This window comes from Peromyscus leucopus, chromosome 3 (assembly GCF_004664715.2).
Source record: "Peromyscus leucopus breed LL Stock chromosome 3, UCI_PerLeu_2.1, whole genome shotgun sequence".
Taxonomy (NCBI): domain Eukaryota; kingdom Metazoa; phylum Chordata; class Mammalia; order Rodentia; family Cricetidae; genus Peromyscus; species Peromyscus leucopus.
The window spans coordinates 146,839,009-146,866,355 of NC_051065.1; the positions used below are offsets into that span (position 1 = coordinate 146,839,009).

General features: G+C 45.9%; 1 protein-coding gene across 6 annotated transcripts; it reads left to right on the forward strand.

Moving 5' to 3' along the window:
* The first annotated feature begins 842 nt into the window (after positions 1-842).
* Positions 843-25,946, forward strand: Pex5 (peroxisomal biogenesis factor 5). 6 transcript variants are annotated; one of them, XM_028892297.2, is made up of 16 exons: positions 843-897; positions 1,488-1,650; positions 1,909-1,944; positions 2,229-2,361; positions 2,541-2,672; positions 15,356-15,461; positions 15,910-16,000; positions 16,396-16,506; positions 16,742-16,837; positions 17,365-17,484; positions 22,248-22,391; positions 22,544-22,614; positions 23,314-23,526; positions 23,852-24,017; positions 24,295-24,452; positions 24,593-25,946. In XM_028892297.2, exons 2-16 carry the CDS (start codon positions 1,504-1,506, stop codon positions 24,792-24,794), a joined length of 1,926 nt encoding a protein of 641 aa, XP_028748130.1. In that variant the 5' UTR covers positions 843-897; positions 1,488-1,503; the 3' UTR covers positions 24,795-25,946. The 6 variants fall into 6 exon arrangements, with proteins under 6 accessions (XP_028748130.1, XP_037060042.1, XP_028748132.1 ...); XM_037204147.1 differs by having other exon boundaries at positions 17,389-17,484; XM_028892302.2 differs by lacking the exon at positions 843-897 and adding an exon at positions 1,002-1,141.
* The last annotated feature ends 1,401 nt before the right edge of the window (positions 25,947-27,347 follow it).

A 27,347-nucleotide genomic window follows, 5' to 3' on the forward strand; every position in this document is an offset into this window, starting at 1 on the left:
TACCAACACTCTGAACCCTTCCCCTTCCCCACGACGTCAAGGCGTCCCTTGGTCTTGGACCTAGGTGAGATACCAAGGCTGGTTTCCCAGTGACCTCGAGGTTTGGCATCCAAGCCAGCTCTCTGGCAGATGGCGGACCCTGAGGCTTAGGTTCACATTCCCTGATCAGAGGCGTTTCTTGACACGTTTCCCCAACTTGGAGCTGCGAGAATCAGGCCATCATGACCTTGACCAGTAGTGGATGCTGGAAGGAGGAGGGAGGAGTGACTCACTGCGCCGTCCCCATGCATCGCCGGTTTGAGGTCTCAGAATGCGTAGGACCCTATTTTAGTCACCAGGATTTGTCATCATCCGGCGCTATTTCCCTCGTTACCCAGGCATGGGAGAGGAACTGGGGGCAAGCCTCTGTCTCCTTGGGGGCTGTGGCGCTGTCCTGAAGGGGCACCTTGGAAAGGGGTCAGGTCTAGAAGGACGAAGCAGGTCGCAGATTTGACCCCCGGAATCTCCCAGGTTGTTTGGGCGATTTAGAGAAAGAGGAGACCCAGGAAAGAGAGCTGAGCCTTGGATCTTGCCCCCCTTGGTTTTCCTCCAAAGTCCCGAGCAGCCTCTCTTAGCTCCATTCCTCTGAATTTTCCACAAAATAAAGCCTGGCGTTCCAGGGACGGCTGGAGAGCTTGCCAAACCGACTGTCCAGGACTTCCCCTTTAAGGCTCTCGGCCCCGCCCATCACGCCGCGCCGCTTGAGGCCCCGCCCCCTCGCCCGCTTCCGTTGAGCTGGGCCGCAGCGCGCCGGCCCCGGCCCCTTTAAGGCCGGGCCCCGCCCCCTGGCTCCCGCCCCCTCCCCTCCCCCAGCCCACCCCGGGTGCCCCGGCGGGTCCTACGGTGCGGCCCGCGGCGGTGAGCCTTGGAGCCTAGGGGGCGCGGGGCCGGGGCCCGCGAGACTCCGCTGCTGCGGCGGCCTTGCGGGGCGGGGGCGGGGCTGGGCCAGCGGGACCGGGGGACCTGGGGCGCTGGGCCGGGACCGGTACGGCGCGGGAGGGGCTCAGGCGACGCGGGCCGGGATCGAGTCCCGCCGCGCACCCCAGACTTGGAGTGTGGGTCCCGGTGTACCGTCGGCGGCGTTCCCGCTCTCCCGTGTCCGGTCAGAGTCCCCGTCTAGTCGGGTTGATGACGCGTTACCCGTGCTCCCCGGGGGTCCAGGCCCCTGCGTCGGGCTGCTGTCGGCGGGTGGTGTCTGAGATGCAGCCGTGACAGCTGCGGAGGAACCCCCCGGGCCGAAACCCCAAGCCGAGAGCAGGAGGATACAGACTCCCTTTTGGACTCGGGACACAGCCGGGGGGGGTGGCCAGCGGCAGGGCGGCCGGCCCCGGAGGCCTGGCCCGGTGTGGGACCGTCGTGGGCCCACCTGCTCTAGACAGGGGCCGGAGGCGTGCGTTGGGAAAGTCTGGCTCTGGGACCACAGTTGTCATCTTCCGTCTGTCCATCAGGGAGCTGGTGGTCACCATGGCAATGCGGGAGCTGGTGGAGGGCGAATGTGGGGGTGCCAACCCGCTCATGAAGCTGGCCACCCACTTCACCCAGGACAAGGCCCTTCGGCAGGAGGGACTGAGGCCTGGCCCCTGGCCCCCAGGAGCCACAGCCGGGGAGACGGTGAGTGTCCTAGAGCCGGGGGCCCATTTCATCAGCCCACCAGCTGCTGTCTCTGTTGTTACAAGTAATAGCAGTTCCGGCTCAGCGGCACTGGCGTGAGCACCGTGCATCTTTACACAGATAACTATTTAATAGACAAAGACGCCGGGGCTTTGTGAAGGCTCCTGACTTGCCTCAGGTCACCTAAGCAGTAGATAGAGTTGGGCTCTACTCCGTGGCCTTCCTCACTGCATTTTGCCTCTTTTCTTCCTTTCGTAGGTTTCCAAACCTTTGGGAGTAGGTTCTGAAGATGAGGTAAATAAAACAAGTTTCTTTTCTCTCTCTTTCTGGTCCATGGTATTTTTTTTTTTTTTTAACCTTTAAACAGTCCACTCATACTTCACTTTGAACTCTCTTCACCAAATGAGATTTCTTCTACTCTTTTTGGTTTCCAAATTTACAGATAGATTTTTTTCTTCTTTATTGTTTCCAGTTTCTGTTTTTCTTTCTGTCTGAAATCAGTACCCCATCCAATCGGCCCTGCCCCTTTGCTGAGGCCCCCGATCCTAATGGTTCATCTCACCATCTCTCTGTAATAGTTGGTGGCAGAATTCCTGCAGGATCAGAATGCACCCCTTGTATCCCGTGCACCTCAGACCTTCAAGATGGATGATCTCCTGGCAGAGATGCAGGAGATTGAACAGTCAAACTTTCGCCAGGCTCCTCAGAGAGGTGGGTTGAGGGCCCGTGAGACCAGTGTTTTCTGTGCACCGAGGCCAGAGGGCTCCCTTCTTTGGTTTTGCTGGCCTCAGCGGACTGAGGAGACAAAGGAGGTGGCATCCAGGAGTGATGGTGGAGGAGTGAGGGGTACTTGTTTTCTATTTTCTTAGTTATCTCTTGTCTCTTTTCAGCCCCTGGTGTAGCAGACTTGGCCTTGTCTGAGAACTGGGCCCAGGAGTTTCTTGCTGCTGGGGATGCTGTGGATGTAGCACAGGATTATAATGAGACTGACTGGTCCCAAGAATTCATTGCCGAAGTTACAGGTGAGGCTTGTGGGAAAATCTGTACTAGTTGTTACGGAGTGTTTGAAAGTTCTTAATGAACTGAAGTCTTAATTCCTCTTAGGTCTAAGGTGATTTTGGCTGTAATGAGTTTTCTGACTTCTTGATTCATTTCTGTAGGACGTTAGATGTGACTTCTTGTAGCAATGGTAGGGGATCAAAACATATTAAAGAGAAAACTGAGTTTGAATGAAAAAAAAATGAGAGAGGGGAGAGGGGCATGAGAACATGAGTGAGAGCTTAGGACTGCCTCCTTATCAGAAACCTGACTGCTTCAGTCTAGTGCAGAGGAGCTAGAGATTAGATGGATGGCCCAAAGAGAGAAATCGGCACTGTAGCACCTGGAAGTCTGGCGTTCAGCCATCTTGAGTAGAATTGGGATCTGGGAAAGTAGGATTGTGGGGTTCAGAAGCTGAAGTATAGCTAGGCCGTCTGTATATCTGTAGGGTTCTCATCTGTAGATTGAACAAATTGTGGATGGAAAATGTTTGGAAAACATTATGTCTGTACTAAAAATATACATACTTTTTGAGTTTTTAGACAGGGTCTCTTGTAGACCAGGCTATCCTCTAAATCCCTATGTAACTGAGATCTTCCTATCTTAACCTCTTAAGTGCTGGGATTCCAGGTATAAACCATGGTGCCTGGCCATTTTGTGTGTGTGTGTGTGTGTGTGTGTATGTATTCATTACTTCCTAATCTGTGTAATTACTCTATACATAGCATTTATATTACATTGGGTATTATAAGTCATCTAGAGATGTTGAAATAACGGGAGGATGTGTGTGGGATATATGCAAATATATGATTTCATATAAGAGATTTGGATCTGCAGAATCTTGTGTCTGAGTTTCAGGAACCATTCTTTTGTGGATAGTGAGGAGCGAATGGTCTTTGAGGGTGAAGATCATCTGTGATGATAAAATAACATTAGCTTTGTATACTTACTGTGTTCTGAGCTCTGTGTTAGGTGCATTGAATATGTTGTTGATTTAAACTCCAGGAGAACCCAAGTTCTAACTATTGTTTTTAGAACCACTTTACAGATAGGAATACTGAGTTTTTGAGGTAGAGGACTTACTTAAAGTAACACAATATTGTAAGTGGTTTGGCTTTTTTTTTTTTTTAATAGAATAGCTTTTATTTATTCTTAGGCATTTTCGTAAACGTAAACAGTACATCTTGATCATATATAACCCCAACTCTCTGGAAGAACTCCCAACCCCCCCCCCTCTAGATACCCCAAATACGTCCTGCTTCCCTTTCATGTCCTTTGCTCTTTTTTCTTTTTGTTAATAACACTGCCGGTCAGATGTCACCTGATCTTGTTGACTTGATCTTGTGCAGGTGACCACAGCTGAAATGAGTCCATGGGTGCCATGGGCCTGTCATGTCCTGAGGACGGTGCTTCCCAGCACCCCACTCCACCTCTGCTTCCTGCCTCCTTCCCACCCTGTTCTGAGATGGTCCCTTGGTGAGGGGGATTAGGATAGATGTCCCACTGAGGGCTGAGTGCTCCCTAGTCACTTATTCTCACTCAGCACTGTGTCAGTTCTGAGTCTCTGCCTTCCCTGCTGACCACTGCAGAGAGAAGCTTCTCTGGCCAAGGTTGAGGGCAGCACCAATCTATGGCTGAGCACAAGTGTTTGGAAGGCAGGCAGTTTGACAAGGCAGTGTTTAGGTTTCTCCCTAGGGTGTCATTGGGGTTTGACTGTGGACCGAGCTGTCCTTCTGTCCTGCCAGGCCTGTATTTTATGCTCTTTTTTTTTTTTTTTTTTTTTTTTTTTTTTTTTTAAATTTTATTTTATTTTATTTTATTTTTTTCCATCACAGGCCATTTATTTTGTTCTATTCATTCACAGTTAATACAGAAAATACTTGGAAACATTTCCATATAATGTTTGACACAGAAATCATCAAATAGAAGTATACAATGTTGACAGGAGGCAGTACATTTATAATTTATAACCCCAAATGTATTTATAAATTAGAAATGGAAAGATCTACAAATGAAATTATGAAGGTTCACCAAAGTCATTTAATCTGTCAGTTTCTCATTCATTGTTATGTCTTAATAATATTCTATTGTATGAATAAGCCACATTTTATTTCTCTCCAGTATTTGATAGCTATTTGAGTTGTTTTAACTTTTTTACTATTAGCAACACACTGCTGTAAACCTTCATGTACATGTTTCATAGGTGCACATTTTCAGTAGTTTGAGGATATATTCCTAAGGGTAGAATTGTTGAGTAACAGAGTAACAATGTTTTGCATTTTGAACCAACCACCAAACTGTTTTGCCAAAGTGGCACACCGTTTTACAATCTCACCAAATCCTTGTTTTTAAGGCTCTGATTTTTGTACAAAAGCATTCAATCATTCTGTCAGACCAAACCAGGAAAAGTAAGCTATAGTTCAGAGCTGTTCTATTCCATTTACTATGCAAAGCCATTCTTGGCGTTTGCAACTCTCAGCCCCTTTGAGTATTCTTGCAGTGTTCACCTTTTCCTCTACCACTTTTTTTTTTCTTCTTTTTTTTTTCCTGGTTTATTTCTATCTATTACAAATATATAAAAAAATCCTCCATCAACGCTGCTGATAGCAGCAGAACCTTGAGAAATATACCTTTGGTTTGCCTCAGAAATGGAACACATATTGCACTGTAAAGTTTATAAAATTGGCGCAAAACATTGTGATAATGTTACAATACCAGTTTTAAGAGTTCAGTGACTAATGGGGAGCCGATGGGATACATGCAGCACTGTGAAAGCGATCTCACTTAGCCAGCTGTACACGTAGACTGTAAATCTACATTCAGATCATTTCTGAACTAAGACTATCATCTCAGTTTATCTGTTGAGGTCAACCAGGAAACCCTAGAATATACCTTGATTTTTGCAAAAAAACAAAATAGGGGGAGGGGTTTCTTCAGCATCTCAGTTCACGAGTAACAGTATCCTAACAGGCAAAGTGTTCTCTCACTGTCAACATAGAATGAACTGCTGCTGGAGGTCAACTTGGGCTTTAATTTGCATTAGCACTTACATGCATAGTAGTCCAAGTTGTTGATCTCATGACTTTAAAAAGTAACTCTAAAAAAGTAAAATGGCCCTTCTTGGAAGACTAAAGAAAGACATCCAGCCACAGTTGTAAAAAGTCTCATCAAAACAATATACCCTTTTATGAATTATACCTCAATTTAAAAAAAAAAAAAAAAAGTAGCCCCAAATAAGAAGCAGCTCTGAAAAAGAAAATATAACTTAAGATATTTGAAAAAAACAACGTGAATACAGGTTCAAAAATAATTAAGATACATTTTCTTAAGGCTACCTAGAATTAGGCTTTAAAGAATTCTACCATTTCAAGTTTACCACTAGTTACTAGATACCTATTTACAAACAAGATGTTCACTTTTTTTGTTCCTTTATCAAGAGAAAAATCTACCTTCAGACTATGAGGATGGTGATGGGGAGGGACTAGAAAACAAGATTCAAACAATCCCATGCAAATATCACATTTTTCAAATGGAAGAACTCCAAACTGCACTAGAAGTTCCAATCACTAAGACACTTTCCATTGGAATGATTTAAGTACAACTACATGGCACCAAGGTTTAGGCCTAATATAGGCCTGACAACCAAGTCCTTGTTTTCTGGAAGAAAGGCCTCAAAAGTCCCACTCAATTCCACATAACAATACTTCAAAGATCAATTAGGTTTTCCTTTCCTTAATATTTTTGTTTTTGACTTCTAATCTTAAAGACTAGATTAAAACTTAGCTCATTTCCCAGAAGGCATTGCTTCCCTTTGCTCTATGAAAGAGTCCACCAAGACCTCTTTCTCAAAACCATCTAGCCCCCAGCCTCCAGCCTGTGCTTGTGATGCATCTTTCTCAACATCCTGAAAAGGTAATGTAGGTAAAATATGCTCATAAACATTAAAGCTAGTTGTTAGAAAGACGTAACTAGCTTTATAATTTAAGTTTTAAAACATAAATACTTACAGCTTGATCTGCACTGACAATGATTGTCGAAGCCTAGAATTCAACATTTACAAATTGTCATTCACACACACAAAACACACTATTATCACACAAGTTGTGTCTTGAGAGAATCTTCTGCTTTTTAAATCTTTGGCCTCCCAGTCAATCCCAAGTTCAACCAACTTTAACTAAAACTTCACTCAGAATTTCACCAAGCTTTTCACCCACACATTAATGCTTGTCGTATCTTTCATCAACTGTCAAAATCTGAAGCCTGCTCAGAGATCGCCAGGTATAGGTGAGTTGAGACTATTGATATTGATGGATATTAATGACCAGTGATTGTTAATTCCTGTTATTTTTTGTGGTTGTGTTGTGTTGTCCTTCTGTGGTGTATGTTGGTGTGGGATTATCTATTGCTTGATTTTTCATGGATGTGTTTAGCTTCTTTGGGTTGAATTTTCCCTTCTAGTGCTTTCTGTAGGGCTGGGTTTGTAGACAGGTATTGATTAAATCTGGTTTTATCCTGGAATATTTTTGTTTACTCCGCCTATGGTGATTAAGAGTTTTGCTGGGTATAACAGTCTGGGTTGGCATCCGTGGTCTCTTAGTGTCTGCATGAGATTTGTCCATGATCTTCTAGCTTTCATAGTCTCTATTGAGTAGTCTGGTGTTATTCTGATGGGTTTACCTTTATATGTTACTTGGTCTTTTTCCTTTGCGGCTCTTAATATTTTTTCTTTGTTCTGTGTGTTTAGTGTTTTGATTATTATGTGGCGAGGGGACTTTTTTTTTGGATCCAGCCTATTCGGTGTTCTGTAAGCTTCTTGTATCTTCATAGGTATTTCTTTCTTTAGGTTAGGAAAGTTTTCTTCTATGATTTTGTTGAATATATTTTCTGTGCCTTTGAGTTGGAATTCTTCTCCTTCTTCTACCCCTATTATTCTTAGGTTTGGTCTTTTCATGGTGTCCCAAATTTCCTGGACATTTTGTGTTACAACTTTTTTGTCTTTAGTGTTTTGTTTGACTGACGAATCTATTTTCTCTATCGTGTCTTCAGTGTCAGAGATTCTCTGTTCCATCTCTTGCAATCGGTTGGTTATGCTTGTTTCTGTAGTTCCTGTTCGTTTTGTCAGGATTTCTATTTCCAGCATTCCCTCAGCATGTGTTTTCTTTATTATCTCAAATTCATTTTTCAGATCTTGGAATGTTTCTTTCATCTGTTTAATTGCTTTTTCTTGGCTTGATTTGATTTCTTCCCATTTTTTTGTTCATTTTTTCTTCCATTTCTTTAAGGGAGTTTTTTTATTTCCCCTTTAATGGAGTTTTTTCATTTCCTCTTTAAGGGAAGTTTTTATTTCCTCTTTAAGAGAGTTTTTCATTTCCTCTTTAAGGAAAGTTTTTATTTCCTCTTTAAGGTAGTTTTTCATTTCCTCTTTAAGGAAAGTTTTTATTTCCTCATTGAGGGAATGTTTTATTTCTTCTTTAAGGGCCTCTATCATCTTCTTAAAGTCATTTTTAGGGTTGATTTCTTCTGTTTCTTCTGTCATGGTATGTTTAGGTCTTGCAGGTGTAGAATCACTAGGTTCTGATGTTGCCATATAGGTCTTTATGTTGTTGCCTGTATTTTTGCTCTGGCGTCTACTCATCTTTTCCTCTGTGCGGTGCAGGTGGTGTCTGTGTCTGAGAGTGCCTCTCTTGTTCTAATTTTTAGTCTTGGTTTAGTAGGGGTTCTTGGTTAAATTGGTGCTATTGGGCTGTTTCTTCAGGGACAGCTGATTTCAGTCGGTGAATTATATACTTATGATTCTGGTGATCTGGTTTAGTGGCTGGGTAGCGCCTTCTTCTGTGTTCCCAGGTCACGTTTTATTCATTTGTCAACTCCTCAGCTGATCTTGTTTCTTCAGACTTCAACTGTAGGCATCTGAATCCTCTCCCAGATGGGTTTCAGCTGAGCAGGGTAGTCTCACCAACACCTCCAAGTTGTTGGGTTTCACAGGATCAGCAGTTGGGCCCTGGGTTGTCCCCAGACGGAATGCCCAGACTTGCCCTGGTTCCGACCCACAGAGATAGTCTCTTCCCAGGTGTTGGGGCTAGGGGCGTCCCTGCTCCAAGCTGCGTCCGCCCCTCTCCGTCCCCGTGCCTGTCCACCCCTGTGGCCCGCCGCCACAGGCCCACCTGCGTCCACTTGTCTCTGCTGCCGGGCCTGTATGTCCCTGTCAACGGCCGCTGGGTCTGTCCACCTCCGCGGGCCGCCAACGGGCCTGTATGTCTCTGCCGGCTGCCACTGGGCCTGTATGTCCCTGTCGGCCGCTGCCACCGGGCCCGTCCACCTCCGCAGGTCGCCGACCTGCGTCCACCCCTGTGGGCCGCCGCCCGGCCTTTCCACCTCAGTCTGCTTATCTCTGCCACAGGGCCCGTCCACCTCCGTGGACCGCCACTGGGCCTGAATGTCTCCGCCAGCTGCTGCCGGGCCTAAATGTCCCTGTCGGCCGCTGCCACTGGGCCCATCCACCTCCGCGGCCCGCCGCCACAGGCCTACCTGCGTCTGCTTGTCTCCGCCGTATTTTATGCTCTTTCTCTCTTGGTTGCACACTTGGTTGTAGCCTGATAGGTGTCTTTGGGGCATCGTCTGCTCACTGCCTCCTTGCGGATTGGTTTTTCTCCCCCATGCCTATCAGATTAGGGCAAAGGGGAAGAACAGAGACTTCAGCCTTCCTCTTCCTGATTGCTCACTGAGAGAAGCATTGTTTGCCTTTTCTACATTGAGAAATCCAAGGATGAGAAGAGATACGAATGGAGAAAGTTACAAAGATTCTAGCCTCTCAGGCAGTCACAGTGTCCTGAATAGTTGATGGTTTTTGAGCTAATGGGACTTAGTGGACTTCTCCTCTGACTGCTCCTTACACTCCTGAAGGTAGGGATTCCTCCTCACACAGGAGAAATGCCCCAGAACCCAACAACTAGTCTAAGCTGTTAGGTCATTTCACCCAGATTCTCTTTCCTAAAGTAAGATCGGCAGACAGTGTTCTAGGGTTTGCTATTAGTTCTAAGCTGAGATTTGGAAACCTCTTACAAAGTGTCAGGAGGAGACATGATATCCAAACTCATGCCTGTTTGTACCCAGGTGCCATGCCTTTCGAACTATTATTCTAAAACCTCAATTTTAGAATACTCTCAAGTCTTCCCTGTGGAATTGCCTCAAGCCAAAATCTGAGCTATCCAATGACCCTCTGCTGGACAGAACCTTTCAGGTGTCCACACAAACCTTAACCTTAAGGGATACATCTTAGTATAGAGAGAATTCTGTTGGAATGGGTGGACATTAGTCATTTTCCATAATTTAAAACTAACAGACAAAACAACACAAAACAAAACACCAAACCGTTTGTGCAGCAAGCACAATGTGAGCCCGATTTTATTATGATTAATTGCTTCCTGCCCATGAAATCTCCCCGAACTCACCAGTGCGAGCAGCCTTAGAGAAACGTGTCAGACTTGCCCCACCTGTCTGGTTGTCTTTGGAGAGCTCATCTGTTTTGCACATTCATTTGCAACTATGCCTGCTTCACAGAGAGAGCCCGGATGTGGGTACCTGGGACCGTGCTGTATAGAATTGGTCTCTGTAAGATCGTCCTGTTGTAGTAGGCCTTTAATAGTGAATGAATGAATGAATGAATGAATGGAGATTTGGGAGCAAACGCTAAAACAAATTGATTTTCTAGGAATTCATATTTTATTTATTTCAAAGATTGATTATTATTTTCTGTGTAGGGGTCTTTTGCCTGAATGGTTGTCTGTGCATCATATATATGCACTACCTGCAGAAACCAGAAAAGGGTGTCTAATCCCCCAGCACTGGAGTTTGAGACTGTTGTTAGCTGCCAAATGGGGCCTGGAAATTGAACCCAGGTCATCTGGAAGAACCCTTAAGTAAGCCAGTGCCTCTAACCACTGAGCCATCTCTGTAGCCCCAAAATTCATGTTTTAAAACATCTTTCTCAGTGTTTGTAGCTGATATATCAGGTATAAAAGTTAACTATTGTTTTATGGATAGGTAGATTTAAGACAAAATACTATACTTTTTAAGGTCTTTTTTTTTTTTTTTTTTTTTTTTTGGTTTTTCGAGACAGGGTTTCTCTGTGTAGCTTTGCACCTTTCCTGGATCTCACTCTGTAGACCAGGCTGGCCTCAAACTCACAAAGATCCGCCTGCCTCTGCCTCCCGAGTGCTGGGATTAAAGGCGTGCGCCACCACTGCCCGGCTTTTAAGGTCTTATTAATTATTTTTTGGTGTTTGTAAGACAATAATCTCACTCTAGCCCTGGCGTCCCTCCAACTTGATTTTGTATGCCAGCCTGGCTCGAATTTGTGACTGTCTCTGCCACCTGTTGGGATCATTGGCACTTGCCTTACACATGGCTCATTTTTTTTTTTTTTTTTTTTGTTGTTGTTGTTTTGTTTTTTGAGAAAAGGTCTTACTATGTAGCCCAAGTTGTCTTTGAACTTATAGTTCTGCCTCTGTATCCCAAGTGCTGGAATTATGAGCATGCTTTGTAGCTTCTCTTTATCTTTTAAATTCCCATGTTTAATATTCTAGAATTATTCAAAAGGAACCTTGAAGGTCATCTTACTTTGGTTGTTTTTTATATGGAAAATTTTATAGTCTTATTGGTAATTATGAATAAATAAATAGAAAGAAGACACACAAGAAAGTTCTGTGTTACTACCTCAGATTCTCCCAATGGTGATCAGGAGATCCACTCTGGTACAGTCTGTAGAGCTCATTGGTTTTCTTCAGGTTTGCATGCTACTATCTGTGTGTGAATAGTTTTATGCAACTTTATCAGATGGGTAGATTTGCATAAGCACCATCTCAGTCAAGAGCTAGTCCATCACCATACAAGACCCATCCCCCTTTTTTGGTCTGTCATACTGTTGAAGAAGCCTCTATTGTGTTTTCTGGCCAGTCTGCACCTTGGACTTACTCAGATCTGGAGATAAAACTCAGCCTACAGGTATTCTGAATTAGACAGACTCAGTTGATATACTGTGTGTATTACTCAGGGTTCTCTAGAGGAACAGAAACTTACAGAACACACACACGCGCGCGCACACACACACACACACACACACACACACATAGAAAGGGGATTTATTAGAGTGGCTACAGAACACACACACACACACACACACACACACACACACACAATTTGTGTGTGTGTATAGAAAGGAGATTTAGTAGAGTGGCTTACAGGCTGTGGCCCATCTAGTCCAACAATGTTTACCAACAGGAGGTCTAAGAATCCAGTAGTTGTTTAGTTCATGAGGTTAGATGTCTCAGCTGGTCTTCAGTATATGCCACAATTCCAAAGATGGAGGTTCTAATGTCAGTAAAGGAATGGGCTTGCCTGTGAGAAGGAGAGCAAACAAAGAGAGCAAGCTTCCTTCTTACATGTCTGGAATAGACTAGACTTCCAGCCGTAATATACAGGCAGCCAGTAGAAGGTATGGCCCAGATTAAAGTTAGATCTTGGCCAGCCTGGGCTACCAAGTGAGTTCCAGGAAAAGGCGCAAAGCTACACAGAGAAACCCTGTCTCGAAAAACCAAAAAAAAAAAAAAAAAAAAAAAAAAAAAAAAAAAAAAAAAAAAAAAACACCAAAACAAAAAACAAAAAACAAATAAAGTGAAAAAAAAAGTTAGATCTTCCCATCTCAAAAGATCTAGATTAAAAGTAGGTCTTCCCACTTCAAATGATTTAATTAAGAAAAAGTCCCTCACAGGTCTACCCAGCGTCTTGGGTTTTAGTTAGTTCTAGATGTAGTCAAGATGACAACCAAGAATAGCCATCACAGTGTGTGAGGTTCATAGAGCAGCTATGAAATACAAGTTGTGCTGTTACAGGAATTGTAGGAAGCAGTGGCAGAAGGTGGTTGGTGATAGCTGCTCTTCCCTGAATAGAGGAGGAGGAGGAGGAGCTGTGGAATATAGGGAGCAACAGTCTCCATGATGTTAAGGTTTGCCCTCCCCAGACAGTCATGGTAGCAGCCCCTTTTGTTACTGTGTTTTATTTTTGCAGAAACCCCTCTGAGCTGTCTGTTATTATCTGTTTTATAGATAAGTTAAAGTAACTACTCTGAAGTTCACAGTGAATGATGTGTGGAGCTGAGGTTTGAATGTGGGTAACCCTAGGCTCACTCTAGAACCTACACTGTTTCCCACAGAGCTCTCACTGCTCAGAGGAGGGGGTTCTGAGTCCTTGACTTTTCAACTTGCAGGAGTTGTGCTCAGTGAGAAGTATGATGCAGACATGAAAGTGATATCTAGATCGTTGGCTCTAACTCTGCTTACTTATTATATGTGACCTAAGACAATCATTTTCTCCCCTTTGGCCTTTATTGCTTCAATTTCAGCTGTGTCCAGATGGATCTGGTTTTCTGTAAGAATTTCTCAAAAAGGCTGTGGAGCCAAATGTTGTTCATTTGGTTTTTTGTTTAAATCGAATTCCTTTGTTGGGACAGGTTCCCAGTGTTGGGAAATTCAGGGTCTTGAGAGCAGTATGTATGACCCAGAGCCAAACTGTGGTAGGTCATTGTTGCTATTACTGTTGTGAGGTGCTGAGGATTGAACTCAGGCCCTTTCAGATGCTAGGCAGGCATTGAACACTGATGTGCATACCTAGTCCACAGAAATGGTTTGTGACTTTGTGGTCTCGGGATCGCTAGAGTGAGAGTAAGGAGGAAATGGAGAGTGAGCAGGGAAGAGTGGTTCTTTTTCAACCAGGACTAAGGAGCAGGGAGGTGTTACTGAAACCTGTTTTGATATTAAACATTTGTTTTTCAATCTTCACATGTAAGCCACAGTCTAGTTATAGTAAGGGAAGAAAAAATGTTACCTACAGGACCTGAGATGTGGCCTGTAGCTGTTGAGGGTCTTTGAAATTAAAACACTGGATCTGTAAACCCAAACAGTTGCCAACTGTACTTCCCCCTCCCCCCTTTGGAGAGCCAGCAGGTGCAAAGCCACACTAGCTAACTGTACTTTTTATTATGCTAATTTTGCATGACTTCCTCACAATTAGGTGTGTATATTCTGAGACCTTTGGTTCTTTTTTTTTCTTTAAGATTTTGACATTATTTTCTCAGCTTTTGAGATTGCTTTGTTGAAATTATTCAGGCCAAGTCTTAAGTAAAGTGGAATGTACGTCAATACTAAGGGTGTGAGAAGCCTTCTCAGGGTTAAAACAGGGCAGTCAGATCTTCCAGTTGGGGATTGGATTACCATGTGTGTCAGCAACTGGGATGTAAAGATGGGAGACACAGAGTAGAAGGCCGAACGTGGGCTGCTGCCTTCTCTGCTACCTCGGCAACACTAATCTGCTCGCTGCTTGGTAGGCCAAAGTCCAAGGAGTTGAGAAACAGTTCAGCGCCCTCATCCAGTGTTTGTTCCCATGTTCATGGTGCCCTTTGTCCCTGGAGTTTCTAAGATAACTTGAGAGTTTGACTGAAAAACATGGCCTCTTAAATGAATCAAATGGCTCTTGCCTATTACCCCAGCTGCGACAGAAGATCTTGAGTTTAAGGTCAGCTTGGGCTACATAGTGAGACCCTATCTTAAAAAACCTCAAACAGCGAGAACACAGTGACAAGAGCCAGAAGAGTGTTTATCTCTGGGTGTAGGGGCCTGAGGCATCCTATGAGGATGCAAGCACCCTTGACTTCCGTGGGCAGGGGGGTAGCTGTGAGTGTTGTGGTGTGCCCAGGTTTGGCACATACTTTATTTATACTTCATATATAGTTCCCGTAAGGAAGCCCGGATGCTCCCTACCTCTTACTGAGGACTGTAGACTTCAAGGAAAAGGATTTGGAAGGATGAGGAAGGGAAAAGGAAGAAAGAGGAGGGAAGTTGGAAAGTAAAGGGTGTGTGTGTGGGGGGGGTGCGGGCGTGGGCATGGTGGCTCCTGACTTTTATCCTAGCCATAGGCAGGTGGATCTCTGTGAATTTGAGGCCAGCCTGGTCTACGTAGTGAGCTCCAGGACAACCAGGACTATATAGAGAGACATCCTAATTACCTCTATCCCCCCAAAAAGGAAGATGGAGTTTATATGATCAAAACTCATTATATGGATGTGTGGAAATGGTGTATTGAAGCCCCAACTTTGTACAACTGGTATACACTAATAAAGATTAAAAAAAAAACCTTTAATTTTATTTTATGTGTATTTTTTTCCCTACGTGTCTGTGCACTACTGTGTGCTTGGTTCCCTTAAGGTCAGAAGAGGACACGGGGTTCTCCTGGAACTAAAATTACAGTCGGTTGTGAACTACCATGTGGGTTTGGGAATTGAACCCTGAGTCATCTCTCCACCGACCTTCCTTTAAAGATAGGCTCTTTCTATAGCCTTCAACTTTCCAGTCTTCTGGTTCAGCCTTGGGAGTGCTGAATTCTTTCCTGATCCTCCTTAGGAGGTCTCCTGTTCCCAGCTCTCCATCAGCTTCCCTTCAGCCCCTTGGGAATGGCTCAGCCACTGAAGAGGCTGTTAGGGTGGAGGAAGGACTCTCAGGACTCCACAGGGTTCGGTTTGGTTTGGTTAAGTGGGTCAGTGAGTCTGTACTACCTTCTCTTTCTCTGACCTTACACTGAAGCCTTGATGAGTTCCACAACTGCTCTTTCTTTGCAGACCCCTTGTCTGTGTCCCCTGCCCGATGGGCTGAGGAGTATCTGGAGCAGTCTGAGGAGAAGCTGTGGTTGGGAGAGCCGGAAGGAACATCTACCGCCGATCGATGGTAAGTCCAGCATCTTCCTTGGGTGGCCATGAAGAGAGTATAGTTTGGGCAGTTTTCCATCCTCCTCCATCCACATTCTCACCAGCTTGCAGTTTGTTCTTTTCTACTTCATTTATTAACTAGTGTTACTGGTATTTCACTTATTGGTGAAATAAGTAATCCTAACTGTTCCATTAGGAAGTTTTAAGTGTCTTGATGGGCCGTGTTTCCTTGAGCATGCTCTTCTTTTCTCCCTCCCTGCAGAGCTGTTTTGGGAAAGGAAAAAGTAAAAAGACTTTCCCACTTCCACTGAGATAGCCTTCTTTATCCTAACTTGGAGCTTGTAGCTCCTTAAGGTAGTGGGATAGCATTATTGTTCTTCCTCCAAGAATTCTGTTTGCTGTAAGCCAGGATTCGGAAGGAGCATGGGCAGTGGGGTGGATGACTTGATCTTTCTTCCTCGCCACAGGTATGATGAATATCATCCCGAGGAGGACCTGCAGCACACAGCCAGTGACTTTGTGTCCAAGGTGGATGACCCCAAATTGGCTAACTCTGAGGTGAGTAGCCTCCTGCTGCTGTGCTCAGCAGAGCTGTGCCTGAAGGCAGAAGCCTTCTTTCCCTCATCCTACTGTGCTGTAAAGAGGGGAAGAGATTTTAGAACTGTCTCCCCTCTGGAGAACGAAGACTTTGGATCTGGCTGCATCTTCCCACTATTTCCCTCATTCCTTTATCACTAACCCTTTGTCTTTTCTGTGTCTTCTCAACTCTGCAGAGGCAGAAATCCCCCTGTGTTTGATCGCTGTTGTTTTTTTTTTTTCAGGGTCTTTAGTATTATCTTGATGCAGCTAGAGATGTTCAGGGAGGGGCGAGTGCAGGGTCTCCTTGGGCATAGTTGAGAGTGTGCACCTAGAAGTCCTGTCCCAAGGTGCCTATGTGTGTCTCTGTGCCCCAGTTCCTGAAATTCGTGCGGCAGATTGGCGAGGGGCAGGTGTCCCTGGAGTCCGCTGCAGGGTCGGGCCGAGCTCAGGCAGAACAGTGGGCAGCAGAGTTTATGCAGCAGCAGGTAGGACATTGTCGCTCGCTCCCCAGCCCACCTCAGACTGCTGCCTGAGGCCGGATCAGTGTGCAGTGGGAAGGGATCTTATAGACAGTTTGCCTTGTGGCAGGCATTTAGACCGTGAGTGGGTGGGGAAAGAGTCTGACAGCGTCCAGGCTGGTGGTGGTTAGTGGGTTTTCCGTCACTCTGTGTTAATGGGAAGGAAGTTGGTGGAGGTGGCACTGATCCTCCTTTGTCACAGGACACCTCAGAGGCCTGGGTTGATCAGTTCACAAGACCAGGAAACAACACGTCTGCCCTTGATGTGGAATTTGAACGAGCCAAGTCAGCTATAGAGGTGAGAGCAGCTGGTGTGGACCCAAGCGCTCCAGGACCATGCCTTCCCTCCATGGAGAGTATGGCTTTATTAGTGTCAGAGGCGATGGGCATTGTGTACTGGATCATCTGTGTCGGAACTGCGTAGGTGTGGGATGAGTGCTTTTTAAAAAATGCAGATTCTAGCTGGGCATGGTGGCACACACCTTTAATCCCGGCACTCAGGAGGCAGAGGCAGGCAGATCTCTTGAGTTCGAGGCCAACCTGGGCTACAGAGTGGGTTCCAGGAAAGGTGCAAAGCTACACAGAGAAACCCTGTCTCGAAAAACCCAAAAAACAAAAAACAAATTCTTGGACATCATTCCAGATTCCTGCAACAGAATCTGGGGGTAGGATCAGGAATTTGCATTTTATAAAAGCTTCTCTGATGATTGCTGAATACATTGAAATTTAAGACCTATTGCCCTAGGGACTACATCCCAGTAGAGTGGAGAGTTGGGGGTGGTCACGAAGCACCTCCTTTCTCTATCTGCCTTCCCTTCCTTACAGTCTGATGTCGATTTCTGGGACAAGTTGCAGGCAGAGTTGGAGGAGATGGCAAAACGGGATGCTGAGGCACACCCCTGGCTTTCTGACTATGATGACCTCACATCTGCTTCCTATGACAAGGTAGGAGCCCTGGCTTTCCAGGTTCTAGAATTTGAAGAGTTTCCACGTGGCAGCTGTTACTGTTTTTGAGCCTCTTTCTATGAGAAGAAGTCTGATTGACACCTTGGCTCCTGCTATCCAGTAACTGAATGTGTACTATGTTCTTGAGACTACAAGGTTAGTAAGAATACCTTTGCAAATCACACAGTGACAGAATGCCCACAAGGGAGGCTCACACATGATGCACTAAGAACAGAGGAGTAGCTAGCTCCTCTTTGGAGGTTGCACTGGTGTAGCTAGAGTTTTCCTGCCTGGCCCACAGTCAGGACAAATCTTTGTCACCCGCCAGTCCCACAGCCACTCAGACCCAACCAAGTAAACACAGAGACTTATATTGTTTACAAACTGTATGGCTGTGGCAGGCTTCTTTCTAACTGTTCTTATAGCTTAGATTAATCTATTTCCATAAATCTATACCTTGCCACGTGGCTCGTGGCTTACCGGCATCTTCACATGCTGCTTGTCCTGGCGGTGGCTGGCAGTGACTCCTTCTGCCTTCCTGTTCTTTCTTTTCTCCTCTCTGTTAGTCCCACCTATACTTCCTGCCTGGCCACTGGCCAATCAGTGTTTTATTTATTGACCAATCAGAGCAACACATTTGCCATACAGAACATCCCACAGCACACTGGGACAATTTATCTGTTGCTGACCCTTCTGCTGGACAGTGGTAGTTGATGGATCATTCCTCTGTCCACACTGTGACATGTATTTTTTTAGTGCATGAGTTCAGACACCTGCTATCCCCCACCCCCCAAATATTGGGGATCAAACCAGGGGTGGTGTGTGCTAGGAACGACCAGCTCTCCCACTGAGCTACATCCTCAGCTCTCATTGAAGTTCTGATCTCTTCCTGTAGGAATCAGGCTCTTGTCCTGATTCAGGATTTCAAAGAATTACATTGAATCATTTAAACAGTAGGAAAATTTTCCAGTAGTCTGTGGTGAAGATGTTTGGATTTTGCATGTCGTGTGTGCTTTTGGCTTAGATGTTTGTGATGTTTGTCTCGCTGTGAATTCACCTGCTTGTGAGTTGCAGGATCACTGGGGACGTGGCTGATGATTGAGTCTCTGAGTTGAGGCATGTGAGGGAAGGAAAAGAGAATTGCTTGGTTTTCACAGAGACAGAATAGGAACTGAGTAACACCCCTTTCTCACCACAGATGTGGAGGAGGAAGACCCAGATCCTGAGGTGTGAAGCTGGGTGGTGGAGGTGATGTTGACGTAGGGAGCTGTGCAAAGTGGGAGACATCCAGGGGACTTTAGGGCTCAAGAGCGTCAGAAAAACTGACTGCCAAGAAATGGGACTGTGCTGACCCATCTGTTCTGGGCTTGCCCAAGAGTGGTCTTGTGTGGTACATTGAGGGGCTGCTTACTTCTAGGGACCTCTCCTTGTTACTTTGCCACAGTATAAATTCCTCTTACAGAATAACCTCACTGTCCCATTAATCATTTGATATATTGTTAATTTATAATTGACATTTCCATACATTTGATAGATGAAGACATAAGTCCTACTTTCATATGGGTAATATTTCTTCTTAGTGTTTATTACTTCGGTATTTATTTGGTATGACATGCTAAGCAGAATAACTTTTTTGTTTTTTGAGACAGGGTTTCTCTGTGTAGCTTTGGTGCCTATCCTGGATCTCGCTCTGTAGACCAGGCTGGCCTTGAACTCACAGAGATCTGCCTGGCTCTGCCTCCTGAGTGCTGGGATTAAAGGCGTGGGCCACCACCGCCTGGCTGCAGAATAACTTTTTAAGCTGAAAGCTTAATTTAGCACTTATTTTTTCCATATTTATGACATGCTGGGCCAAATATGCCTTTAAATTAAAAGCCTGAAAATATAATGAGGGAACCAGGTATGATGGTACACACCTGTAATCCTAGTACTTGAGAGGCTGAGGCAGGAGGACTATAAATTAGGCTAACTTGGGGTTAGTGAGATTGTGTTTCAAAATCTCAACATCTTACAAAAAAAAAAAAAAACTATAATGAAGTTATTAGATCCATGAACCCTATTTAAGTCAGTGATACCTTGAAATATTGCAAAACTAGGCTTCAAAACCCTTGTCCTAATGCTTCACAACAGTGCTCCACTTCTTATTCACTATTAGTGAAAAGTGAAGTTCTGTCTGTCCCTAAGCTAAGTTGTACTGAATTATACGGAATACTTGAATAGTGTGGGTATGAGTTCATTGTCAAATAAACTCATGGGCCTTTTTATGCTTTTTATTTGTTACTTATTTTTTTTTTTTGCATGTGTCTCTGGAGTACATGTGTGTGCTGAGGCCAGATATTAACATGGGTGTCTTCCTTATTGCTTCCCACTTTCCTGTCTGGGGCAGAGTCTCTCACTGAACCCAGAGCTCACTGACACAGCTCTCTTCTAGCTGGCCAGCTTGCCCTGTGGATCCCCTCTCTGAGTGGACCGTCATACCTGCCTGGTTTTTATTGTGGAAGTTGGGGATCCAGGCTCTGGTCCTCCCGCTTGCCTGCAAGTGTGTTGTCCACTGAGCTGTCTCCTCACCCCTCTTTATACTTGTTTATAATTAAACATTTTTATTGATAACCCTTAGATTTTCCAGAGGCTACATACAACTGTAGCTTAAAAGGACGCTGTACACTGTTCCTAAGAGAGTTTCTGGGATGTAGAGACTCTCTGAAGCAGTGCTCTCTCCACAGTGTGATCCTGTGCGGTTTTAGAACAGCCCAAGGCAGGGGTCAGACACTATGTCTGGCTGGGCTAGAGCTTTCAGAATGCGAAGCAGTGCTCAGCTTTCTGTAGGCTGTGAAGCGTTCTTTCAGAGTATTCTTTTTCCATCTATGCACAGGGGACTAACAGTTAATTCCTCTTTGAGTAATTGATGAGACCTTAACAATGAAGGTAACGGGTCGAGAGGAAACTCATGTTTGAAAAATGATGGCATCCGTTTGTCCCATTGTCTCCTAAAGACATGTGAGAACATTCATCACTGCTGACTGCTACCACAGGCATTGTACTTTAAGGAAGTCGCTACAGCCACCACTAGTGAACAGTGTTTTAAGACCTTCAGTAAGGCTGTCAGCAGCTTTGAGGCATCAATTACTTTCATTAGGAAGTTATATGTGGTAACAATCTCTGTTTCCCACAGAGTGGCTTAAAGGATGGATGGATTGATGATGGGCAGCAGTTAAGGTTGAGTGTAGAATATTCTATTGAATTCAGATGGTCTAGAGTGTGAGTGGCCTGTGGAATAAATGGGTTTGCCACTCATTTGTAAATGGTTCAGTAGCTGAGAATTGCTTTAGTATTTTTAAATGGCTGGAAGAAGTCGAAAGAGTAATACATTTTGTAATACCTAAAAATTTAAATCTAAATTTCAGTGTCCATGAGTAAAATTTGGTGGTGACTTAGCCATGCTCGTTGCTTACATACTGCACCTGGCTGATTCTGCCCTCCTGTGGTGGAGTTGGGTAGTTGCAGTAGGATCTGCAAGGTGTGAAGTATTTGTTGTCTGGTCATTCACCGAGAAGGCATGCTATCTCTTGCAGTAGGGTCGTTACTGAAGTTTTAATATTTCCCAACTATCCCTGTGACGAGTTCCCACAAATCCATCTCCAGCAGTGAGTCTCATGATTTGAATCCCAGCTGCAGTTGTTAATTGTCCTTGGTAGCCGATGACCCGTGGTTTAGAATGTAGTACGTCTGATTCTTTGTTTCACAATGATAATCACACAGGAGATCTTGCCTTTATTTTGTACAGTTTACTGCTAAGTTCTCCATGTCTGTGCTGTGTTTGAAACGGTGTTTACCAAACTCTGTCTGGTGAGCTACATATGGTCTTCGTTCTTTTTTGTGATGGTAACTGTTTATTTCCCCCAAAGGAATATTTTACTTGTCCAAAGCCTTGTGGCTCACCATGACTTTGACCTTGCCTTGTTATTTTCCTACTTCATATCAAATGCCAGTTGGCAAAGCTTTTTAGGTGGCACCATAACTTTCTCAGTTGAGAACCCCCCAGATGGAAGAGAGCAGTGTCTTGTAGAAGCATTCCCTGCCAGCCAGATTTTGGGGTCCAAGTTGTATTTAAAATCTAGAAGCCTGAAATGGTGACTTATATCTGTAAAGTCAGCACTTGGAAGGTGAGGCAAGAAGATAGCTGTGAGTTAGAGGCCAGCCAAGGCCACATAGCAAGACTGTGCCTCAAAAGCAAAAGAAACAACCAAACTCAGTTATGGGGAATCAATGAAGCACTTCTGATGTACCCAGCCAGTTTGTGCGGTCCCCTAAGTTGGGCAAGCCTTGCCTTGAAGGCGGAGCCCCTGACTCACGTCACACCCACCTCATCTGCATCACACTAGGAGTAGGGCACTGAAGAGAACTCTCACTGTGATCAACAGCTGCTGCTGAGAGGCATGCTCTGTCCAGGGGAGAGAAGGTTCGGATATGGAAGTGTAGGCATGGGAAGACTTCCTCAAATAAGTTTATAATCCCGGCATGGACACTTACAGCCTCATCCCTATTCTCAGCTACTGTAAATGGGAGACGGATGGCAGCCGAGCTGATGCCCACCTTTGTTTTGTCATGGATGGTCTTCATAATTCGGAGACTTTGCTACACTTGTGTGGAAGGACGCCGCCTTCACCTTCTCCACCACGGTGGCCGTCGTTGTCCCAGCCCGGCTGCCCTGGCTGTCTGGATTCCCTCTTAGGAGTTCCTCCACTCAATTCCTTTCCTTCCAGGGGTACCAGTTTGAGGAAGAGAACCCCCTGCGTGACCACCCTCAGCCTTTTGAAGAGGGGATGCATCGACTTGAGGAGGGAGATCTGCCCAATGCTGTGTTGCTTTTTGAGGCTGCTGTGCAGCAGGATCCTAAGCACATGGAAGTGAGTGGGGCTTCGTCCAGGTCTGGGGGAGGCCCAAAGAGGCATGAAGATGGGGTGTGGTCTCCTCCGGGGTGCAGGTGAGATGGTGAGTGGGGGAAGCCAGTGGAGGAGAGGACGCAAAGTCAGTGATGGAATTGTCAACTTCTCTCTAGGCTTGGCAGTACCTGGGTACCACCCAGGCTGAGAATGAGCAAGAGCTCCTGGCTATCAGTGCCCTGCGGAGGTAAGTGTGCTGCTGTGATGGCAGGTAGATATAGGCTTCTGCAAGTAACCTTTAGCCTAATAGGCACCAGAACCAGCTCCTTGTCTTTTCTGACCGCTAGCATACAATTGAACCTGCCATATTGTTCTGAGTCAACATGGCTCAGTAATGGCTAGAAAAATGGGTGGAAGAGGCTTGATTCTGGTCAACTTAGATTAGGACATTTATTTATTATTTATTTACATTTTATAAAATCTTTATTGACAAATAATTCATATAGTATACAATTTGCCTCTTTGCACAATTTGATAGACTTTAGTCCAGCATCCTCATAGGCCCATGACACCATCTCCTCTTTCTATTTTAGAACATCGCTCTCCTCAATTTCATACACACATATAATGTATGGTGATTACATTCCACCTTATTTTTTTTAAATGAACATAATATTTTCAGTTGTAACCATTTTTAAGTTCACAATTCAGTGGCTTGAATTACATTCAAGATATTAATTACACTCATGATATTCATTAATTACACTCATGATATTCATTACATTTAATATTCCCTCGAAGGCCAGAGGAGCCTTGTCTATATTAGGCTGAGAGGCAGACGTGAGGCCTCCATGAGTGCGTTTCAAAGCTTGGCTGTGGACCCCTGGTGCCGAGGGCTGCTGGTGTCATTGGCAGATTTTCAGTCTGCTCGTCTTTGTCCCTTCAGGTGTCTGGAGCTAAAGCCAGACAACCGGACAGCGCTGATGGCTCTGGCTGTGAGCTTCACCAACGAGTCCCTGCAGCGACAGGCCTGTGAGACCCTGCGAGACTGGCTGCGCTACTCACCAGCCTATGCCCACCTGGTGGCTCCTGGGGAAGAGGGGGCGAGCGGGGCAGGACTGGGGCCCAGCAAGCGTGTCTTGGGCTCTCTGCTGTCTGAGTGAGTGCATGGGGTTCCTGGGATGAGGAGGGTGACGTGAGGCCGAGTAGGAACATGACCTTGATTTGGGGAGTTTTGGTATGCTGAGATCCAATGGTCTAGGAGTGTAGGGGTTACTCAGGGTCATCTCGAAGGAGGTCAGCATTCCGCCGTGCAGTGCTGTGATGAATCAAGGCAGATGGTGAGGTGGAATTGGGGTAAATGAAATGACTGACACATTGATGAGTCTTGGGAATGTGATTGACTTTTGAAGGGATTGTGTGGAGGCTAGGAGTACAGATAGACCCATCTACCTACCTGTCTGCTTTTTCTTCTCCTTACCTAGCTCCCTGTTCCTTGAAGTGAAAGAACTCTTCCTGGCAGCTGTGCGTCTGGACCCTACCTCCATTGACCCTGATGTGCAGTGTGGCTTAGGAGTACTCTTCAACCTGAGTGGGGAGTACGAAAAGGCTGTGGACTGTTTCACGGCTGCCCTCAGTGTTCGCCCCAATGTGAGCCTCAGGGAAAGAAGAGTCATTTGCACATGGGAGATTTCATGAAAGCCTTGGGAAGACTGGGAAATGAAAGGGGGTTCACGGGGAGAGCAAGAGTGTATGGACATGGGACAGGGGTTTGCATGGGGTGACCTGGTGAGCACACTGGGAGCTGCTGAGGGCAAGAGAGTGGGTTAGTAACCGACATTAACCCAACAGTAGTGAAGCAGGTGACGAGATGGGCAGAAGTTGATCCAGGCCCGGCTCATGTCCCAGGCCTCTCTCTCTGTCCCAGGACTATTTGCTGTGGAACAAACTTGGGGCCACCCTGGCCAACGGGAACCAGAGTGAAGAAGCCGTGGCTGCATACCGCAGAGCGCTTGAGCTACAGCCTGGCTATATCCGGTCTCGATATAACCTGGGCATCAGCTGCATCAACCTTGGGGCTCACCGGTGAGTATGGATTCCTGTGTGAGCAGATGAACCTTGTCTTCTTGGCTTTGCTTTCTAATGTTCTGATCCTCCCTCCCCATGCCCCATCTGCCTCATCCACTGTGCTTCTGCTCACTAGTTCTCATTCCTCTTCCCTACAGTGAGGCTGTGGAACACTTTCTGGAGGCCCTGAACATGCAGAGGAAGAGCCGGGGCCCTCGGGGTGAGGGGGGCGCCATGTCCGAGAACATCTGGAGTACCCTGCGATTGGCGTTGTCTATGTTAGGCCAGAGTGATGCCTATGGGGCAGCTGACGCTCGGGATCTGGGTGCCCTCCTAGCCATGTTTGGCCTGCCCCAGTGACAGTGGGACGGGCTGCCCTGTGAGTGTCTGCCTAGAGGGGCTCTCGCTCTGGGTGTGACTCCCTCTCCTTCAATGGGCCTACCAGGGGGTTGGGCTGATGACCACAAGCGGTACGACCTCTCAGGAGCTGCCTCCTCGATGTAGGGGTGCATAGTCTGTGTCCTAGGTCCTACATAATTGTAGGGAATGAGCTGTCTCTGTCCCTTGGTAATTCAAGGGCTGTATATCCAGCTACAGATCTCTTTCTGCTCATCATGCCCTTTCTTGGTGCTGCTTTTTGGGTAGGACCCAATGACATGGGGAAATTGTTGTCATCAGCTGCCATAATTTATGATAGGGTCTACCACATTTGTAAGTCTTTCCTTACCCTACTCTTACTGGGAATTGGTGGCAGTCCAGCTTCTTCAGGCAGTTGTGTGTAAGAGGTTCTCCTGAGCAGTTGTGTGCTGCTGTGTGGGATGGATGTTCGCAGTTGGCCTGTTAACCGCAGCGTTGATGCGACTCCACAGAGCCGAGCTTGGGACAGGTGCTCATGGTTCTGTCTCTCGTGGGAGTGAGCTGGGATTCTCTGTGGATGGACACTGACCAGTGGATGCTCCTGTGGTCACTGGTGTCCTCAGGGCCGGGCTCATCACTGCAGGCTACGAGGGAGGGAGGCTCATTGGTGGAGTGAGCCCAGAATCTGAGGTGGGACAGTAGGGGGTGTGGTCAGTACTGCAGTCCCCTCTTCTCCTTGAGAAGTAGGAACTGAACAAACTCTTGTAGCAAACTGCCTCAGATGTTGTATTCTTGCCAAATTCCCAACAAAGGGAGGGGTCAGAGTTACCATAAGCCTTCCTGAAACGTTTGTAGGGGACGGCACTGAAAAATCCCCTCCCCCATATTACCTCCACAAGGCGAAGATCAAGGGACACTGAGGGAGCAGCTGGATCCTTCTCCACTGTCCTGTGTGGGGACACACAGGCCCCACAAGTGACCGCTGAGCCTCTTGCCCTGTCTTCAGGAGCTAATGATCGGAGATGTTTTTTTTAAGCTGCCATGGTCCCCAAGGTTCCATCTTGAAATTTATTTTTCTTTGTATGCATATGTGTAAATGATTTAAAAATAAAACTGTAAAATATTTGTATGAAGAATAAATTGAGCTGATGTGGGCAGGATTCTGCTGCTGGCTGAAGTTGGGGTGATGGGAGGCTGGTCAGTGTTTGGTAGATTGATGTTCTCTGTCTTCTAGATTTGCACTGGCGTACTGATTACTTATCCATCCCTCCAGAATGGATATTATTGAGTGTCAGCAACCTACCATGGCTCAAAAGTGTTTTAACATTCACTTTTTTCCCTCCCTCTCTCCTACCCTCCCTCCCTTCTTCCTTCCCTCCCTCCCTCCTTCCCTTCTTCCTTCCCTCCCTCCCTCCCTCCTCTCTTTCCTCTCCTTCCCCCCTTTTCCTTTTCCTTTTTTTTTTTTTAACATTTGTGCTGCTGTTACAAAGAGAATTGTGTGGTGCTGTGTAATCTTGAGTCTTTTTGTCTTCAGAGCTGTGGATTTCCTTCTGCTCTTAACCTAACTGGAATTTAACCAGATGCTATACCCCTCCTGGTTGTGCAGGTCCGCATGGTTCTGGGGTGGGGATGCCATCACCATAGCCCATGTGGGTGGTGGACTGCAGTGTGCGTTGTGAAATCTATATGGCTGTGGCCAGTGGACCTGCATGGGTGGCCACTTTTTCTTCCAGGTCTCCACCCGGCTCTCCTTTATGTGTCCCTGCCTGCTCATTGGCTAGTGGTTGTCCTCAGGACTCTGTCTTTGTCCATCATTTTGAGGAGCCCTCATCTACACCTGTGGGTATGACTACTATATAATGCTGGTCCAGCCTACATCTCCACCCCAGGTCTCAGACACTTTATATACTATGTTTTTGTCCCCTGCATGAGGATATTTCCAGGCACCGTGGACTCAGTAAGTTCAAATTAGTTTCCTTCCAAAAATCTTTTGTGTTCTTGGAAATCTTAGGAGGAAACAGAGTAGATCTGCCCCTCTCTTGTTACCCCACAAGAACCTGTTAGCCCCCTAGTTCTGCAGTACTGGCCTGCTCCATGGCTCATGGAGGTCTTCTGGGATTTAGGCCTTAAATTTTTTTTTTTTTAATTGAGTCTCATCGTCTTTTCAGGATTACCATGGAAACTTATTTTGTTTCCTCATTCACTCCTGAGCACTGGGGCTGATGTGGCACAGTGGCATGATATGGTGTCTGACTGCTGCCTGCACAGTTGTGGACACACACACACACACACACACACACACACACACACACACACACACGTTTGCTCCACGCCTGCTGAGTGAGCAGTGTGCACTGGAAGTGTGTTAAAGAATCAAGAAATGCTGAATTGTGGAGGCGATGATTCCGTTCTTCCCTGTTTGGGGAGGATGGTTGAACTTCCTGGTCACTGAATCTTGTTCCCCCAAGGGAATGTGCCTTGAGTCAAGAGCACACGTAAGGGCTTATTTTTCCTCAGAGCAAAGCCTCAGTTTGAGCCACACTCACTCACTTTCTG

Bases quoted from the DNA above. Each gene is read 5' to 3' on its own strand.
- Pex5 (XM_028892297.2), top strand. From the start codon at position 1,504: ATGGCAATGCGGGAGCTGGTGGAGGGCGAATGTGGGGGTGCCAACCCG. The intron at 16,507-16,741 runs GTAGGACATTGT...CCTTTGTCACAG, and splicing joins CAGAGTTTATGCAGCAGCAG to GACACCTCAGAGGCCTGGGT. The intron at 16,838-17,364 runs GTGAGAGCAGCT...CCTTCCTTACAG, and splicing joins GAGCCAAGTCAGCTATAGAG to TCTGATGTCGATTTCTGGGA.